This window comes from Peromyscus eremicus, chromosome 1, assembly GCF_949786415.1.
Source record: "Peromyscus eremicus chromosome 1, PerEre_H2_v1, whole genome shotgun sequence".
In the NCBI taxonomy this organism is placed as follows: Eukaryota; Metazoa; Chordata; class Mammalia; order Rodentia; family Cricetidae; genus Peromyscus; species Peromyscus eremicus.
This window is the reverse complement of record NC_081416.1, coordinates 110,158,849-110,176,439: the sequence shown is the minus strand read 5'-3', so window position 1 is coordinate 110,176,439 and position 17,591 is coordinate 110,158,849. Positions and strand designations below refer to the sequence as shown.

Here is a 17,591-nt window from a genome sequence, read left to right as displayed (position 1 = left end):
AAACTGAGGGTAACACCAGTTTCCAGGTCACATTAGGCTGGACTAAGTTGGGCAAACAGAACCAAACAATGAATTCGATATAAAGAACGGTTTTCACTGGTGCTAGGGGACTGAATGAGAAGGTGGGGAGTGCTGGGGCAGCCACTAGAAGTGTTGTGGAATATTATTTTAACTAGGTAAAGATGTGTCACATTGGTTTATGCTGCAGAATATTACTTTAACTGGGTAAAGATGTCTTACTTTTGTTTATGCTGCATTTGTTTACTGATATAAAGATGGGTTGCCTCTGTTTCATCTTGCCTGCCTAAGGCACCTGATGGATCTAATAAAGAGCTGAATGGCCAATAGCTAGGCAGAGAAAGGGTAGGTGGGGCTAGCAGACAGAATAAATAGGAGGACTCTAAGCTCAGGAAGAAAAGGAAGAAGGAGAGAAAAAGGAGAGAATCAGCAAGATGCCTGGGGCCAGAAGCCAAGGAGCCTCCAGCCAGCAGACACAGAGTAAGATGCACAGAAAGGCCGGGCGGTGGTGGCGGCTCACGCCTTTAATCCCAGCACTCGGGAGGCAGAGCCAGGCGGATCTCTGTGAGTTCGAGGCCAACCTGGGCTACCAAGTGAGTTCCAGGAAAGGCGCAAAGCTACACAGAGAAACCCTGTCTCGAAAAACCAAAAAAAAAAAAAAAAAAAAAAAGATGCACAGAAAGAAGGTTTAAAAAAAGCACAAAGGCAAAAGGTAGATGAAGAGACACAGGTGAATTTAAGTTTAAAGAGCTAGCCAGAAGAGAGATAAGCTAAGGCCGGGCATTCAAAACTAATAATAAGTCTGTGTCGTGATTTGGGAGCTGGTTGGTGGCCTAAAAGAGAAAGCCTGGTACAAGAAAGCACAGGAAGAAGCTTAAGGCTAGGAATGAAAGGAGCTGCTGGAACTGCCGGAGGCTGGACTTGAGGAGCCAGAGGCCAGCTGGCAGGTGTGCGAGCGCTGGGTGAGGCTGTATTTGGTAAGGAAGGAGGCTGCACTCGGGACCAATGACTGATGCCAGTCAATGGACTATGGCTGAGCTCTTAAACTGAAAGGGACCAGTCAAAACAGTAAAGTCTGTCCTCTCCAGCCTTCAGTCTCCCCCATTTCCCCCACTGACAGGAATTACTGGGAAACCTGCCGCCAAAGAAACAGTTTGTAAGACGCATGCTCCAGCCATAAGTCAGAAAGATAGCTCTGTAAAGGAGTAATGACAAAACTACAGTAAGAGTAAATGAGTTACTACAGGTGCTCGTTGACTTACAGTTAATTGGCCTACCACCAATTTTGAGTAAGAAATATTATTAGTTGAAAATACATTCACTCTACCATTTGAAAGAAAATGGCCCCCATAGACAGTGGCACTCTTAGGAGGTGTGGCTTTGTTGGGATAGATGAGGCCTTGTTGAACGAAGTGTGTCACTGTAGACGTGGGCTTTGAGGTCTCCTATCCTCAAGCTACAATCAATGACACAGTTTAGTTCCTGTTGCCTTCGTATCAAGATGTAGAACTCTTGGCTCCTTCTTCAGCACCATGTCTGCCTGTGTTCCACCTTGTCGTGCCATGATGATAACGAATTAAACCTCTGAAAATGTAAACCACCTCAATTAAAAGTTTTATAAGAGTTGCTGTGGTCATGGTGTCTCTTCACAGCAATAGAAACCCTAACTGAGACAATACCCAACCTCCCAAATATCAGAGCTTAGCAGTCAGTGCACTGCCAAACGCCCGTCGTTTATTCTCATGGTTGAGCAATTGGGAACCACAATTTACTGCTGCTAGCCAGCATGAGGAGACTGAATCTGGACAGCCTAGGAAATGATCAAAATTAGAAGCATAGGTTCCATGGAATTACCTTACAGTTTCCAAATCTCAAGTTTCCACTTGAGTGTTTAGAACTGTGCTTGGCATCATGTTAGTGCATTACAAGTGCTTTGAATAAGCAAATAAATCCACCAAAAAATGCTAGAAATAACAGTAGGATCTCAGTTTTAATGTGATGATGGTGAGGTTGTATAAGGTCACTTAAAATGCTCAAGGTCACGTGAACTATTCACTAGTAGAATCCAGACCATTGGAATCTACAGTTGTTTGCCTTCATGAGGTCCCCAGAGGCTCAGAGAAGACAGGCATATAAATAAACCACATGCAAGAGAGACTGGTTTTCATGATGTAGTAGATACACGTGGAGGCATTGGGGGATCATGAAGGAGGACGACAAGCTTACTGACTGTGAGAGACTGGCTGGTGACAATGGTATTTAAACAGAAGTGATGGTGGAGAAAGGCCTTGCCTGACAGATGTTGAAATTCAACAAACCAAGTATATTCTCTGTACTAGCCAGGCACCGACCCAGATACTAAAGGTACAAAGATTTGTAAATGGTTGTTGTAATCTTTTTTAAGTAATATTTTTATCCAACCTTTGAAAGGTTCATACAATATATTTGATCATATTCATCCCCCTCCCCATCCCCTCCCACACCCCTCCCCCTCTTTTCTATCCACCATGTTTTTACCTCTGTTTCAAAACAAAACAAACCCCATGGAATCCTGTCTGTGTTGGCCAACTACCCCTGGGCATGGGACCTGCCCTGGAGTGTGACCCATATACCAAATATCACTCCACTGAAGAAAACTTTCTTTCCTTCACCTAGCTGCAATCAAATGCCAATAGCTCCTTGCCAAGGGGTACGATTTTATGCCCATCTACCCTTCTCCCTGCTGGGATTTTTTCTGGCTTTTACTTATGCAGGTCTTACGCATGCTGACACCATCTTTGTGAGTTTGTATGTTCATCTGCCCTGCTGAGTCTGGAAAACACTGCTTCCTTGAAGGTATCTACCACCTCTGGCTCTTAAAATCTTCCCACCTCATCTTCCACATAGATCCCTGAGCCTTGATAAGAGGAGTGTGATAGACATCCCCTTTAAGACTGAGGACTCATAAGTGTCTTATTCTCTGTATATTGGTCAATTGTGGGTCTCTGTGTTAGTTGCCATCTATTGCAAGAAGCAGCACCTCTGGTGAAGGTTGAGTGATATACTCACTGATCTGTGGGTATAGCAAGCAATATGTCATCAGGAGTCATTTTATTACAATGTTCCTTTAGCAGAATAATATAAGTAGGTTTCCTTCTAGGGTCCATGATCTATCTAGTCTCTGGTTCTTGGCCTCATTGATAATATCTGATATAGGACCCATCTCATGGAGCAGGCTTTAATTACATCAAAGAGTAATTGACCACTCCCATAACATTTATACCACTATTGCACCGGGGAGATAATTTACCAGGTGGATCATCATTATATATCGCAGAGTTAATAGCTGGGTGAGATTGATGATTACTTTTCTCCTTCCATAGCATGTACAGCACCTTCCAAAACTGTGAAGCCAGCTGATATAAATGAAGCTTCCAGTTGAGTGCCACCTAGTTTTCTTGAGGTTCTATGACTTAAGCATATGGTATCTTCAGCAATGAGGTCTTACTGCCAAGTAATGTTTTGGGGGTCTTTGAGGCCCTAAGGGTCACCAACTCAGAAAGAGGTAACTCATTCCTGGTACTAAGGTTTTATTTGGTAATGTACGATTTCTAGCTGGAGTGTTCTCCCCCATGGTAGGGTGGTGGTTTCAGTCTTTAAGGAAGCCACAATTCAGTAAGGTAGCACATAAATACTCAAATCTCTCTGCTTGTGCTAGAAAAGCAAAGGTATTAAGTGAATTTAGAAATGAAACCTTTGGTAAAGTGAGATTCCTACCCTGTCACCTCAGGAAGCAACATTACAAAGGCAGCAGAAGTCAGTAGGTGGGATGTGAAAGGGGAGGAGCGAGGCAGATGATGGAGAGTCACTAGTTTTATCTAATGCTAGAACAGACTACCATACTGGCTGGTTAAGGATGTTAGGTGTGGGAGTCTGCCGGAGACCAGCTCCAACCTGCTCCCACCTTTTGAAGGGTTCTTGGGTGGAGGAGAGAGGAATGAAGAAATATTGGGTAGAAAGATAGAAAGATGATAAGAAAGACAGAGACACAGGATAGCTGCAGGAGGGCCCTGGGTCAATACCCAGCTGTGCCCAGAGCTTTATTCAAAGGGGCTTTTTATAATATGCCACGGGAAAAGGCAAAAGACCTCCCTGTTGCAAGATCAAAGCACAAAGTACAGCCAAGTGCAGACCCTTCCAAACACCTGGTAAACATGCCTGTGGCCGAATCATCTCCTTATGCAGCCCTGCTGGGTAAAGCAAGCCCAGATTCTCTGACCTTGAGTAAGGTCCCACTAGGAAGCCTCTGTGAGTCTCCACAGTTAGAGTTTTTTGTTGTTGTTTTGTTCTTTTTTTTATGGAATTGGAAAAGTTCTAGAATGTTCCCTTGCTTCTAAACTTTGTCTCTGAAATCTTGTGTTCATCTTGAAAACTAAGGAGGTTACTATAAAGCCGAGCTAGAACCCACAGAGCAGTTAGTTATAGATGCCAGTTTCCGAGCCTACCCTGTATGCCAAGCTCCTCACCACAAAACGAGTATTATATCTAGACTGTACTTTTTAGTACACTCAGCCCCTAAAAACAGTTCTTAGTTTCTTCCTTATAGTAACAGAGCCTCAGTAAAGCATATATGCTTTTATGGCAGACAACGGTTTCCAGACTTCTTTGGCAATCAATGTGATTATGTGATGTACTTCCCCCCTTCAAAAAAAAAAACAAAACTGAGCAGATGCCAACTGACTGCTACAGTCATCCCATTTCCCTCGGGGAGAACCGCTTTCTTTCCCATTCCTCTCTGCCTTTTCACAGGGAAGAAATGGGATAATGAAGTGGGGTTAGCGCTCCTGTGGAGCACACCAAATCACCTTGGGAGGGCTGCAACAGCAGGATCTGTATCCTGAGGAAACAGGGCCTGAGAACTCACCTTCTCTTGCCACACACCCCATGGCTTCTACTTGGCACATTACTGTAACCAGCACAATAACATTGTTAGAGCTGTGACTGGGCTGAGGGAATCAGCCACAGGCTATGAAACATGAAAGACTTTCACGCAAACTTTATAAGCTTCAGTGAATTGATAGTGTAAAAAATAAATGTACTTGTTTGAACCCTTCTGTTATTTGCATCTTTGTTTCTAGCTGGCTTTCAAAAGACTGGGTTTACACCCAAGCAAGGGTGTAAAAGAACATTGTGTTGAACAAGGGCATACTCACTGAACAAACAGCTTCTAGTGATTTGCTCTTTAGTCATTGCTGAAGAAGGAAACACACATACGCAATCTCTGTCCTTAAGATGTTTGATGGTGATATATGCAAATATAAAAAATTTTAAAAGAAGTTGGTGCTCTTGGTTACATACTATAAAGGCACTAACTCAAATTTGCTTTATCAATTAAAATACCATTGATAGGCTTGTGGAAGTATCCAGCCTAAGAATAATCCTAATCAGGCATTTAACCTCTACTGGCTGAGACTCTGTGGATGGGACCTGAAAAATCTGTACTGTTGACCCTGCTTCTATCCTTTCAACAAGGAATCCTGATGTCACTCTAAGAAGCACTGGTTAACATAGATCTTTCCAACTGCGAACTGGAAATTGGAGCAGAGAGGAGATGGACTTCAAGAGAAGGCCATCGTTCTTGAGGAGACTGAATCCTGAGTCCAGACAAGAGGACCCTGACAGCTCCGCCATGCCTGCTTTGCACTTGGGACATGAGAATGGGCTGAGGTTTGAAGATGAGTCTGAGAGAAGCACACCATCTGTCTGGCAGCCATTCTGAGAGTTGGTGGCCCTGGTGAACAGAGCGGTCCCTCACCTTCATTCACCAAACAACTATTTTTTATTGTACAGAGACATGCCAGGCCCTGAGGACAAATGGTTACAGGCCAAGACCCTAGCCTAGTGAAGCCTGTCTTTTAAAGGTGGGAAGCAGACACTAAGCCACCAGAACGATGAGCTCATAACTGACTTGTTAATTTATATGTAGGGGAAAACCCTTTTCTTATGCCTCTCCTGGTGATGGTCAACACTGACTGGAATAGCTAGGGTGATGGGCTCTAGGTTGACAAATCGGGGGCAGCCTGAGAGGTGAGGTTGCAAGTTGTTTGGAAGGTTGGAGGATGACATCCCATGCCAAAGCAACAGCAGGTGCAAAGGCCCTCAGGTGGAGGCTGGGGACTGAGTAAGGCAGAGAAAGAAAGCAAGAGAGAGGAGACCTCAAGGGCAACACAAGGTGAAGGAGGATGAACATGAGAAGTTGGCAGGAGCCAGGCTGTGGTTAACCGAAAGGCCTCCCGAGGACTTGAATGCTATCCCACACAGAGTAAATAGTCCTGTAGAAGCAGTCTTTTGACTACTGTGAGAAGGATGTACACGTTTAAATTCAAGGATAGGAGGGCATCAAGGTGCGGGTGTGACCCTCACATCTATGTCCAGCGGCATGGGCTTCCTAAGAGCCCACTTAGGAACTGCTGGGGGACTTTGCACAAAGCTGGAATTGGTCTGCACCTGTGCCCATACACACATGCTCTCAACTGCTGAAAGAAGTGCTTACCATGACAGGAAATGGGTGTAAAGTTGTACTTTATTTAGAGGAATTTGTTGAAAAATTACAGCCACGCGCGGCTTATGATTGTTATACTGGACAGCATCCTTGCTCAGGACCAGCTCTAAAGGAGGAAGCAGAAGAGGGAATGCTGATCCTTAAGCGCTCACCCCTCAGTGCAATTCAGTTCTCTCTGGATGGAGAGGGCCAGGGTGAAAAAGTACAAAAGCCTGAGGTAGGAGGAAACTGAGCTTCATCTTGTCTTGTTACGAAGAGCCCCACGTGCATCCTCAAGGGAAGTCTGGTGCCACGAGGGAAGGTTTGGGGACTACTTTTCCTGAACGCACCAGTCTCCAGTCCCGCGAGCTCGTGCTGCCTGTGCGGTGCAGCCTTTGACCAGAGAGTGACAGGGGACAGTAGCGCCTCGCCCCACCTACCTGCAGTGGGACCGAGTAGGCTTTAGCTTCTCAAGCTAGACAGGTGAGCAGAGGAACGAGGGACCAAGGCTAACCACAGGGATTGAGAGTGCAGGGACCCCTCGGGGCGGGGCACAGTCACCCATTCTCCAGTATGGGGGCGGGGATGGCGCGGGCTGTCATCCGCATGCACGGGATCTGCTTTCTGAGCTTGCTTTCGCTTTGCTGGGTGCCGAGTGAGGCTTGGAGCATCTGCAACCTAGCACAGAGCAGGTGGCCTCGGAGGAGGGGCGGAGGCTGGCGCCTTGAACCCATCGGGAGCCCCCAGCCTCTCCAAGAATACGTGTCCTGACTCAGGCCCCGTGCTCTGCTGGCGCGCAGGACCTGGCTTGGCTAGAGGGCAACCCTGACCTTGGTCTCTCCCTAGTTCCAGATCTGCGCCAGGACCATGGGCGCCGCGCTGGTCACTGACCCGCGGCTGGCCTTCCTGCCACGCATGGCCTGCGGCACCCTCCGGCGCCAGGCACCCTCCGTTCTTGCCCAGGGCTGCCACTCCAAGTCGGGTCCGCCTCGCCCAGTGCCCCTGAAGAAGCGTGGATACGATGTCACCAGGAACCCTCATCTCAACAAGGTAATGGTCCGGGTTTAGAAGGGTAGGACGTCGGATCCTGTAGCTGGAGGGACGGACGCCCCGCCCCCTGGGCCTGGGAAGAAGCCTCTGGCGTCCTTCCAAGGCCCTTCTGGTTTTGCCTAGCGGAGATTGCTTGCTCTGTTTGTTTTGGCCTTTTTGTCCCCTTCTCTCTCCCTTTTGACACGGACAGAGGTGACAGGTTATGTGGACTTTAATTTCTTCAGCAAAACCAGTACAGACCCAGTGAAGGTTCGCGATGATTCCTCTGACCTAGATCGAGTCAATTTCCAGCCGATCTTGAGGACAGTTCCTTTGACCTCCAGGAATTAAAGTTTCTGTATCTGCTAGAGATTTCTTAGGAATATTGCAAGGTTTAAAAGGAAAATGGAGGCAGAGTTCTTAGCGCAGACTCGGGCACCAGTGAGATAAATATCAGCCACAGTTATGATGATTGTTTGGGGAACATGAATCTGGAAGACAGGTTTAGAATTATAGAACTTTTAGCACTGGAGGGAATGTCAGAGATCGGAGTTCAAACCGGTCCTGGAACAGGATGTGGAACGAAGGGTCTCGGCCAAGGTGACCAAATTCAGATGTCTAGTGCTTTGGCTGTGTTCAGCCTCAGCCCACTGCAAACACCTGTGTATTATCCTAGGAATATACCCTCTCCCCTCACCCCTGCCCTCGAGAGTTCGAATCTTTGGTTCAGAGGATTTTTGTGAGCCGAGGAAGCCAATACCAAAGCCAAGCCCGCACTCCCACCTCCTCACTTTTAACTAGAAGGCTCAATTTTCTTCAGCCTAAAATGAATGATAGATCCACCATTCCAACCTCATTTGGTTATTGTGAAATTTTTCAAAACCATTGGATTTGAAGTAATATTTTAAACTATAAGAAGTGCTGGCTAAGAAATTACCACAAATAAAAATGTAATAAACCTCATGTAGGAAGTTCTCAAAAAAAAAAAAAAAAAGAAGAAGAAGAAGAAGTTAAGCTTCTCTGATTGAGGATAGAGAAATTCAAATGAGACAACCTGTAAGAAAAATGTGATTTTAAGGGGTGGGGCCGGTTGTGCCATGCTATGGATTGTTTCCTGCAGCGTTAATAGAAACTAAGGAAAAAGTCTTTTTGCTCAGTCTTCGCCTGTCATACTGACCCCCTGCTCTCCAAAGAGACCTTGACTTCTCTGTGCACTACTCCTTCCAAAGCAGTTAAGGTATTTACATCAGTTTGAGTTGCTTCGGTAGAGTTAGAAGGTGCCAAGATCTCTCAGCAAACACAAAGTTCCTTTACAGAAACAAAATCTAAAGGAAGGCCTGCAGGAGAGACTTGATGGAGAAGCAGGAGGTGACTCCTGAGTGGTTCAGTCATGTTCTGCTCTCTACTCTGGCTTTACAATGTCCGCTTCAACAGCAGCCTGTATGTGACTCCGAGTAAGTCACTTCTCACTCCCAGACTCTGCTTGGACTTTCTTCCACTATCCAAATCAATCACCAGTGACTTAAGCCAATTGGAGCCTCCACTCAGAAAGGAAGATAAGGTTTAGGTAGGGTCACCCACACCTATTGCCTTAGAATAGAAAAGACACATTTCCCCCAAAATAAACCTGTATATCTCGTAAGATGTAAGACAGATGGACTCTGGTGAGCAAAATAATCTATTATTACTACAGGCTTCAATTATTAGAAAATTGCCTTAGATGTATGGGTACATTGCCAACCAGCAGTTATTACTTCATGAGTAGTTAAGAAAATAATGTTTTTCAGTCCTGGGTTTTGGTCCCCTAAAAACATTCTTGTCCCCTATGTAAAGTTCTCTGAGTGACTTGCCTTTCCAAGTAACAAGAATGGGATGTTACTCATAAATCCATGCGGCCTGCCATTTGTATAGTAATGTCTTACATCTCTGAAGATGCTTGACACTGGTTAGAGATGAGGAGGCTAGCTGAAATTCTGCTCAGGGCCACTTGCTTCTCTCTTCTGCAGTGAAGAAGCAGTCTTCCAAAAAGCTGCTCACATGCCCCTCTCCCCTCTGGTGACCCCAGCATTTGGTGTTTCCAGAGAAGGCTTCAGGATTTCTCTCAGGCAGATGGGACAATTGTGATGAGGTTAAACAGAGCTACAAGGTTACCAGAGGGGGGGGGGGGGACAAAGCAAGAACAACAAAATGGGCAGCTTTGAAAGGGCCTTTGGTGCTGTGGTTAGTGGGCAGGTCTGTGGGTGGACTTTTTTCTAGAACGTAAGCTCTTTAAGAGCAAAGACTGAAACAGTGTTTTGTGCGCCTGTGCCTAGAATGCACAATCGCAGAGAAGTGCCTTGGGGATCTAGTGATGCAGCTCTTGCTACGTGTCCATTGTACTGTGTGTTCCATTTTTGGCAGATCAGGAAAGGCATTACGTTGAAACTGGAGAGTAAAAGAGAAGTGGAGTTGTTGAGAGAAGGTGGGCTCCTTACTGGGTAGGGTAGACACTGCTGCGATCATGTGGTTACCATCTTCTGGACCTGGCGCTGTCATGTCCTGGCTGTACTATCTGCGGTGGACCTGGCGCTGTCATGTCCTGGCTGTACTATCTGCGGTGGGCCTCGTTGGCTTCTCTGGGGCTGATATAAAGGCCATCCTCATCCACTCCTCACTCTAAATGTGAGCCTCTTGGTATTGTCCTTTTCGCCATTTCCTTTGCCACCGGGCATACTTCTACAACGGCCAACTAGGTTCTTACCCACAGTAGACTGACCTGTCAAATGAAGTTTTCTCTGCTTGATTTGACATTCGGTAACTATTTGCTCTTGAGTTATCTTGAGTCTCGGTGCTTTCCACTCAGTTGTGTTAACATTAACGTGGTAGTGTGACAACCCAGCTCTCACTGACTACATTCTCATTGACTATGGCCTTTTGTGGAAGCAACATACCGACTTGATCCTAATAGTCCGAGATTTTCAGTCTTCCAACAAAGCAGTCTGTGTTACTTCCTAGGGTGCACCAGCATCCCTTTGACCTAACACCAGCAGTGATTTTTTTTTCACAATATGTTCCTGGACCAGTCACCTGCTTCTTCTGCAGTTTTTTGGGTTTTTTGCTTGCTTGTTTTGTTTTGTTTTTATCTCCTGTGCTTAATGTTTAGGGAGGTAGTGAATGAAATGGATGTTTAAAGCACTGATTGTTGACTGACACATTCCACTTCAGCTACTTTGGAACAGAGCAGAAACAGCTTTCCATGCAGACTTGGTATATTTCAGTCCATGAAGGTACGAAGGGTGGTCACCCACACTGCAGCAGGGGCTGAGATTCTGGGGATACTCAGGTTTCAGCAGAATCACTTCAGCATTCAGTGGGGGGAGGGTCTGTTAGACTCCTACATATACAATTTGTGTTTGAAGTGCCTGTTTTTTACTTAACAGCGACACAGAACTTGACTTTTCCTCTCCTTGAATGAGGGAAGTATCTCCCCCACAGACTTGCTTCATCCACCATTCAGGAGATGCTGGCTGGGGTGAATGGAGAAGTAGAGGTTTATGGGTGACATGAGTAATATGTGTTCCTGAGACCTCGGTGTCAGATATGACAGGAATCGGGCTTGATTGAAAGAGAAACAGTGGATTACTGACTGGACATGAGTCCGGTATGCAGATGACTCTAGACCCGAGTCTCCAGCTCACTGGTATAGTGAGTAGAAGCTCAAATGCTGTTTGAATATTTCAAGACGAAATGAGCAAAACCAGGTTGAAGGTCAGTCCTTTCCTGTTGAATACTGCCCTGTCTTCATGGACCTGTTTGTTATGTGCTAGAACAGCTGAGAAATGTTAGGACTGTGTGCTTAGAACAGCTAGAAAAATTTGTACTAGTTAGACTAGGTCAGGCCAATCTGACAAAGTGAACTGCAAACACAGAGACTGAAACAAGATAGAATTACAGAGCAGATAAACGAGTCTGGGTGGGAATTTGTGGGTTGGCATGAAGCTGGGCCTTGTTGCTCAGTAATCTTCTCTGTGCCTTTTATGTCTGATGCTCCAAAATGGTGGCTCCAGCCATGTCTTTAATTCCATAGACTCCAAGGGCAAGAGGAAACATTGCTTCTAAGGGCATTGCCCAGAAAACTTAACTATCACTTCCACTCCAATCCAGTTGGTCGGAATTTTGTGATATGCACGCTCAGCTGTAACAGAACAGGGGGTGGGGTGTGTCTGGCTGAGCATCAATGTTTCCAGTTAAAAATCCTCCACTATTAAAGAAAGGATCTTTGGGGAAACTGTCAGAAAATGTTGGTCTGAAACTTTCATTCTTTTAGTCTGTCAATTTTTCCTCAACCTTTAAAGTCTGTTTCTCTACATCCCCACTAACGCCCACTTTGTTCCCACATATCTCATCGTGGCTAGCTTCTGTAAGCTAGACACCCATTCTACCATTGAGCTATAGACCTAACCCTCCTTTGTCTGACTTAAGCTACATATCGTCAAGGATTTGGGACTGATACATCTCAGGTATTTAGCTCACAGTTAATAGACAGAATGAGTGAAGGAGCTAAGTTGTTATCAGACTCACTAGGATCAAAGCTTGATCGCTGTCACCCCGACAAGCTACCTGTCTCCAGAAGGCCAATAAAAGATGCAAGTAATAGTGAAAACCAGAGAAGGGATATGTATTCAGAATGGCTATGTTGGAAAGAGGAACAAATGAATAGACCCAGTGGTGCCCTCTGGTCCATGCTCCAGATACTGGCAGGAGGTTTGGGTTTAGCAAAAGCGTAACTCAGCAGCCCTGGGTGAGGCAGGGTCCTGTCTATCATTCCATCACAGATACATCACTGTCTCCTGGTCCTCGGTCTGCCCAGCAAGTGGTCAGCACTGGGTGAAATCTCTTGCTAGGAGACAAGCACCCTGCTGGCTGGCACCAGGACTTCAACTTTCTCCTTTCTCAGAATGAGACTTCTTAGACAATTCTAATTCCTTGGAATCTATTTTCTCCATATTCTTAATAGCCCAAGGAAGAGACATAAGTGTCTCACTTTAGAAGTTCTGATTATATTACTCCTGCCAAGATGGCTACGAATTAAATTAATCATTCAGAGTGACCTCTGCTTGGTTCCCTAAATTCCTCCTTTTCCTTTACCTCTCTTTTTATCAAACAGCTCTTCTTCGGGGCAACCCTCCCCTCAGATCCCTATCACTGATATTGACATGCCCAGTGGGATGGGGACAATCTCACATTGGATATCTGAGGAGTGGATCAGAGAAAGGAGGTCCAGCTTCAGTCAGTACTTCTAGTACCCTTGAATCCTCATCCTCCACTTCTGATGCCTTCGCTTCCATCCCTGCTGTGACTGACAGAGGAGGCAGAGGGAGTCCAGCAGGAATGGAAGCTCTGAGGCAGTGGTTCTCAACCTGTGGGTCATGACCACTTTGGGGGTTGCATCTCAGATATCTTGCATATCAAATATTTACATTACAATTCATAACAGCCACAAAATTACAGTTATGATGTAGCAATGAAATAATTTTATGGTTGGGGGTCACCACAAAATGAGAAACTGTATTAAAGGGTCACAGCATTAGGAAGGTTGAGAACCACTGGTCTAAGGCATCAAAACTGCAGGATGGGGCTTCACGGATACCATAGCAGGAACAGCCTCCCTTCCAAATACCTGAAAATGGAACAAGTAGGCGACAGGTTGCCAGAGGCTTGGGAAGGAGATTTACTGTTCCCGGAACCTGAAGTTGATTAGCAAAGTGTTTTCTCATAAGCACGTGGCTATAAATAGGTGAATCATTCTCTAGAGAACATAGAACATGTGCTAAATGGGCATCTGTATATTCATTAAGAAGACCTGTAGAATTTGTTGCCAATGAATTCTTAAGGGGAAATGCACAATGCTAAGTAGACTCTATAGCCATGACTGTTGCTATAAAAAAATAAATGCAAGCCTGGAAAATGGTTTGACCATAAGTATCTGAAAACGCCTGTTTTGTAACAGAGGTATACTGGGAACTTCGTTTTCTCTCTGCATAGTTCTTTAATGTCCCATTGTCTTTTCAATTTTAGGTAACAGTTTCTATTGCAGCAGAGTTTCTAGAATTGAGTAAACGACATTCAGCTTAACTTGTAGACGTTGATGTGTCTGGAATGTGTGAGGAAATCTCTCAATGGTAGTCCCATTTCAATCTTTTATAACTAACCATCTTCTGCTGCCAGCTTTATACACTGTTGTAAACAGCAATATCTAGATTGCATTAGCAGCTGCATGGATGACAAATCCTTTACAGACATATGTGATGTCTGGCTCTAACCTGGGCCAACTGGCGTCTTCAAAGGTTCGAAGTCTTGGCTGGATATAAAGTTTCTTTGGTCATGTTTTCAAGCCCATCTCTGCTTTCTCCACGTGGGTTTCTCTTTGTTGCCCTTGGCCTTCGAACACTCTGAGGTTTATGATTTTATTGGTTTTATTTGACTACACTTTTGCCGCTTCTACCAAAGATTTTTTTTATTATCTGCTTTCTAAATGCAGTCATACAGCGAGGGTGGGAAAGTGGCCTTTCGATTCGTTGGCCATTGCAGGACACTAATGTGAGCACTCTTGTTTGCAGACAGGGATTACAGTTCACTTACAATCCCTCCACTTTGATGTGGAGAAAGTACATTTGGAAGTCCTTTGGGGTGGCATGTGACTGCCTTTCCAAGGCAGAACACAAAAGGCGCTCTATGATGGCATAGCGAAAACCCTACAACTGGAGGTGCCGAGGTCAGCCGTTAAAAGCACGCATTCATTTTGTACGCAAAGGGTTGCCAGGCAGCCTGGTTAAAACACAGTTCTTACCGAAAGGACAGAGAAAAGAGGAAAATATACCCAGTCATTTGAGGAGAGGGGTTTTTGATAGAAAGATCATCAGCTTTTGAAGGACTTGAATAAAAGAAAATCAAAGCTGTGTTTGCTTTTACGGTGAGTAGAATCTAGAGGAATAATCCTGTAGGTAGCTGAATGGTTGGCAACTTGAGATTTTTTTTTTTTTTGTCTCATTTGATGGTTTTGTTTGTGAACTACAGAGCATCCACATGATTTGTCTTGAAACACATTCTCTACAGTGTAGAATTCTGGGGAAAGCAGGCTCTATTGAGTTCCTTTGCGAAATAGAAGGATGCCCTTCTCATCCACCCAAATGAGTATCTCTTCAGAGCTGTGGGGCTGTGTGGCTTCCAAGGCTGAAATCATCAGGCATACATTGTAGGGAAACTCCAACCTGGTTCATTGTCCCTATCCCTTCTCCACGTGGTTTTAAGAAAAGCATTGGTGATTCCAGTTTAGATGTCTATTGTGCCAATTTCCCTTTAGTATTGTGATGGAGGGGATTCAGGGGATTATAACAGCTAACAGTTTCAGGAGATATATTGTATCCAGAATTCTTCTAAGCAGTTTATATAGGTACTAACTCATTTATTGCATTATTTCAACCTTTTGAGGTATACATTGTTATTATTCTTATGTTACAGATGAGGAAAAAAGGCATGAAATGAGTAACCAACTGCCCCATACTCTGTCTGCTCAGTAAGGCGCAATGGTACTTACAACCAGGCAGTCTAGTTTGGGGGCCACACCTACACCCAATGTGTGCACTAGACTCAGCATACAAGATCCCTCTTACTTGGTACTTACTGTATGCAGCCTGATGAGCTGTGGCCTTCCCATGGTAATAACTAAGGTAGTCTTTGTTCCCTTATGTGGCCACTAGGTTGTGATTACTTCTACTTGCTTGGTTCAAATCAGGGAATCCTGAAGTTGGAGAGGGCTTTAAATATCACTAAGTGTCTTCTACTCACTCTTAAAGTATGTGTAATTCTGCTCAAACTCATTGTTTACGTATTAGATTCATCAATAGCTATTTTATAAGTCCCTACTCCACTTTAAGCAGTGGGTAAGTCATGGTAAATATAGCACTTCTTCTGCCTGTGAGGAGCTTACAGTGTAAGACAGGTGCAGGTGAGGACCAGGGAGGATCCGTATACAGTTTCAATTTGCTGGGTAAGTGTAATGAGAAGGGCATCTGGACAGACTATGAAAAAGCGAGCAGCCATGCTTTCATGGCAGTGTTTTGGGGGCTGGTCTGAATGGATGCCTCAGAGTTCGCAGGTGAAGGTGATGGAGGGGAGGCTGGTTAAATGAAACCATAAGAGGCTGGCCATCTATTACTGTTGGGATGGAATGGACAGAAACTGTAGTCTGTAATGGGCCTTATTTTATTGTAACAGTTGCTTTCCTCACAGCTGTGGTAAAAGACCTGTTAAGAATCAGCTTAATGAAAGAAAGGTTTATTTGATCTTACAGTTCAAGGGGATGCAGTCCATCATAGCGAGGGGGCAGGCAATTAGTCACATTGTATCCATACTCAGGAAGCAGGAGAGAACAGGAAGTGGAGCCTGCTATAACATCTCAAGGCTTACCCACTATGACCCACTTTCTCCACTGAGGCCCCACCCCTTAAACATGCCACAGTCTTCCCAAACACCACCAGCTGGAGATGAAGTGAGCCCATGGGGAACATTTCCCACCAAAACCATCACAATTAGAAAATCTCTAATTTGACAAATAGAGTTAATGTCTCCAGCCCTTGGATACGGCCTTTGCACTTATTTGCTTGTTTGTTTATTGTTGTTGTTTTTACAGTGCACAAAGATGGAAGTACCATTTACATCAGGCTATTATCAAAATCTTCAGCACACTTCAGGACTCAGCATCTCTTCTCTCACACCTCTTTCCTTGTTAGTGCCACTTGGAGGCCATTTGTTCATCCTCTGCATTCTTTCAACATTTAGTGTATGGAGGTGGTACTAGCTCTTTTCCAATTTGGTCTCAGTGTTCACTTATTAGCCATGTGTCTGTCTCCATAAATTCACACTATATTTAGATCCAAGGTATTTTCTTAGACATACATAGCCAGTCATAGTGTACACTCAACACCACGTAGAGCACATTCTGTATTCCTCAACAGATCAGAAACAACAAGGATGAAGACAAATAATACACCAACTCTTTCAGATTTTCTGAGGAAAAAAATAGTGAAAAACTTGATTTGAAAATGTAAATTATTTTTAGATTTGTCCATGGGACTTGGAGAATTTCAAATACAACAGCTAAAGAATACCATCTTTATGATGAGATTATTTGTCTCTGGGGCTAATGCAAAGATGTTAGCTATGCTGTAACTATCAATAGGCTCAAGGACTTTGGAGGTAAAGGAAAACACTCAGCTGGAATCAGCTATGTTTGACCCACCAAGAAGTATCACCTGTAACCAGGTACTGGGCAGCAGAACACATACCCTGAAATCTAGGGGACTTGGGATCTGAAATTCCCATGCTTTCCAATATGGTTTGAGTACATTCCTTGAGGATTCATATGATGAAATGTAATTATTATATTTAGAGAGTAGATACTTAGTGCCTTAGTTAGGGTTTCTATTGCTACCACAAAACATCATGACCAAAAGGCAAACTGGGGATGAAGGGGTTTATTTGGCTTACACTTCATCATTGCTGTTCATCAGTGAAGGAAGTCAGGACAGGAACTCAAACAGGGCAGGAGCCCAGAGGCAGGAGCTGATGCAGAGACCATGGAGGGGAGCTGCTTACTGGCTTGCTTCCCCTGGCTTGCTCAACCTATCTTCTTAGAGAACTCAGGACCAGCAGCCCAGGGATAGCACCACTCACCATGGACTGGGCCCTCCTCCACTGATCACAAATAGAGACAATACCTTACAGCTGGATCTCATTGAGGCATTTCCTCAACTGAGGCTCCTTCTTCTGATGACTCTAACTTGTGTCAAGTTGACACACAAAACCAGCCAGTACACTTATGATATCAAGAGGTAGGGACATTGGGGGGTGACTAGGATTAGATAAGACCATCATGGTAGAGCCCACAGAACTGAATACTGATGCTTCATAAGAAGATGGGATACAAACACTTGCAAGCGCATGCATGTAGGCTCATGCGCACACACGCGCATGTGCACACACA

The 17,591-nt window shown here is 44.8% G+C and overlaps 1 protein-coding gene across 1 annotated transcript in view; it reads left to right on the top strand.

The window, feature by feature from the left end:
- Window positions 1-7,405: 7,405 nt before the first annotated feature.
- The window catches only part of Me3 (malic enzyme 3), a 200,659-nt gene continuing 190,473 nt past the window's right edge, over window positions 7,406-17,591 (top strand). The window contains exon 1 of the mRNA XM_059271686.1: window positions 7,406-7,588. Within this exon, the coding sequence (XP_059127669.1) occupies window positions 7,406-7,588 (183 nt within the window). The remainder of the gene's footprint in view (window positions 7,589-17,591) is intronic.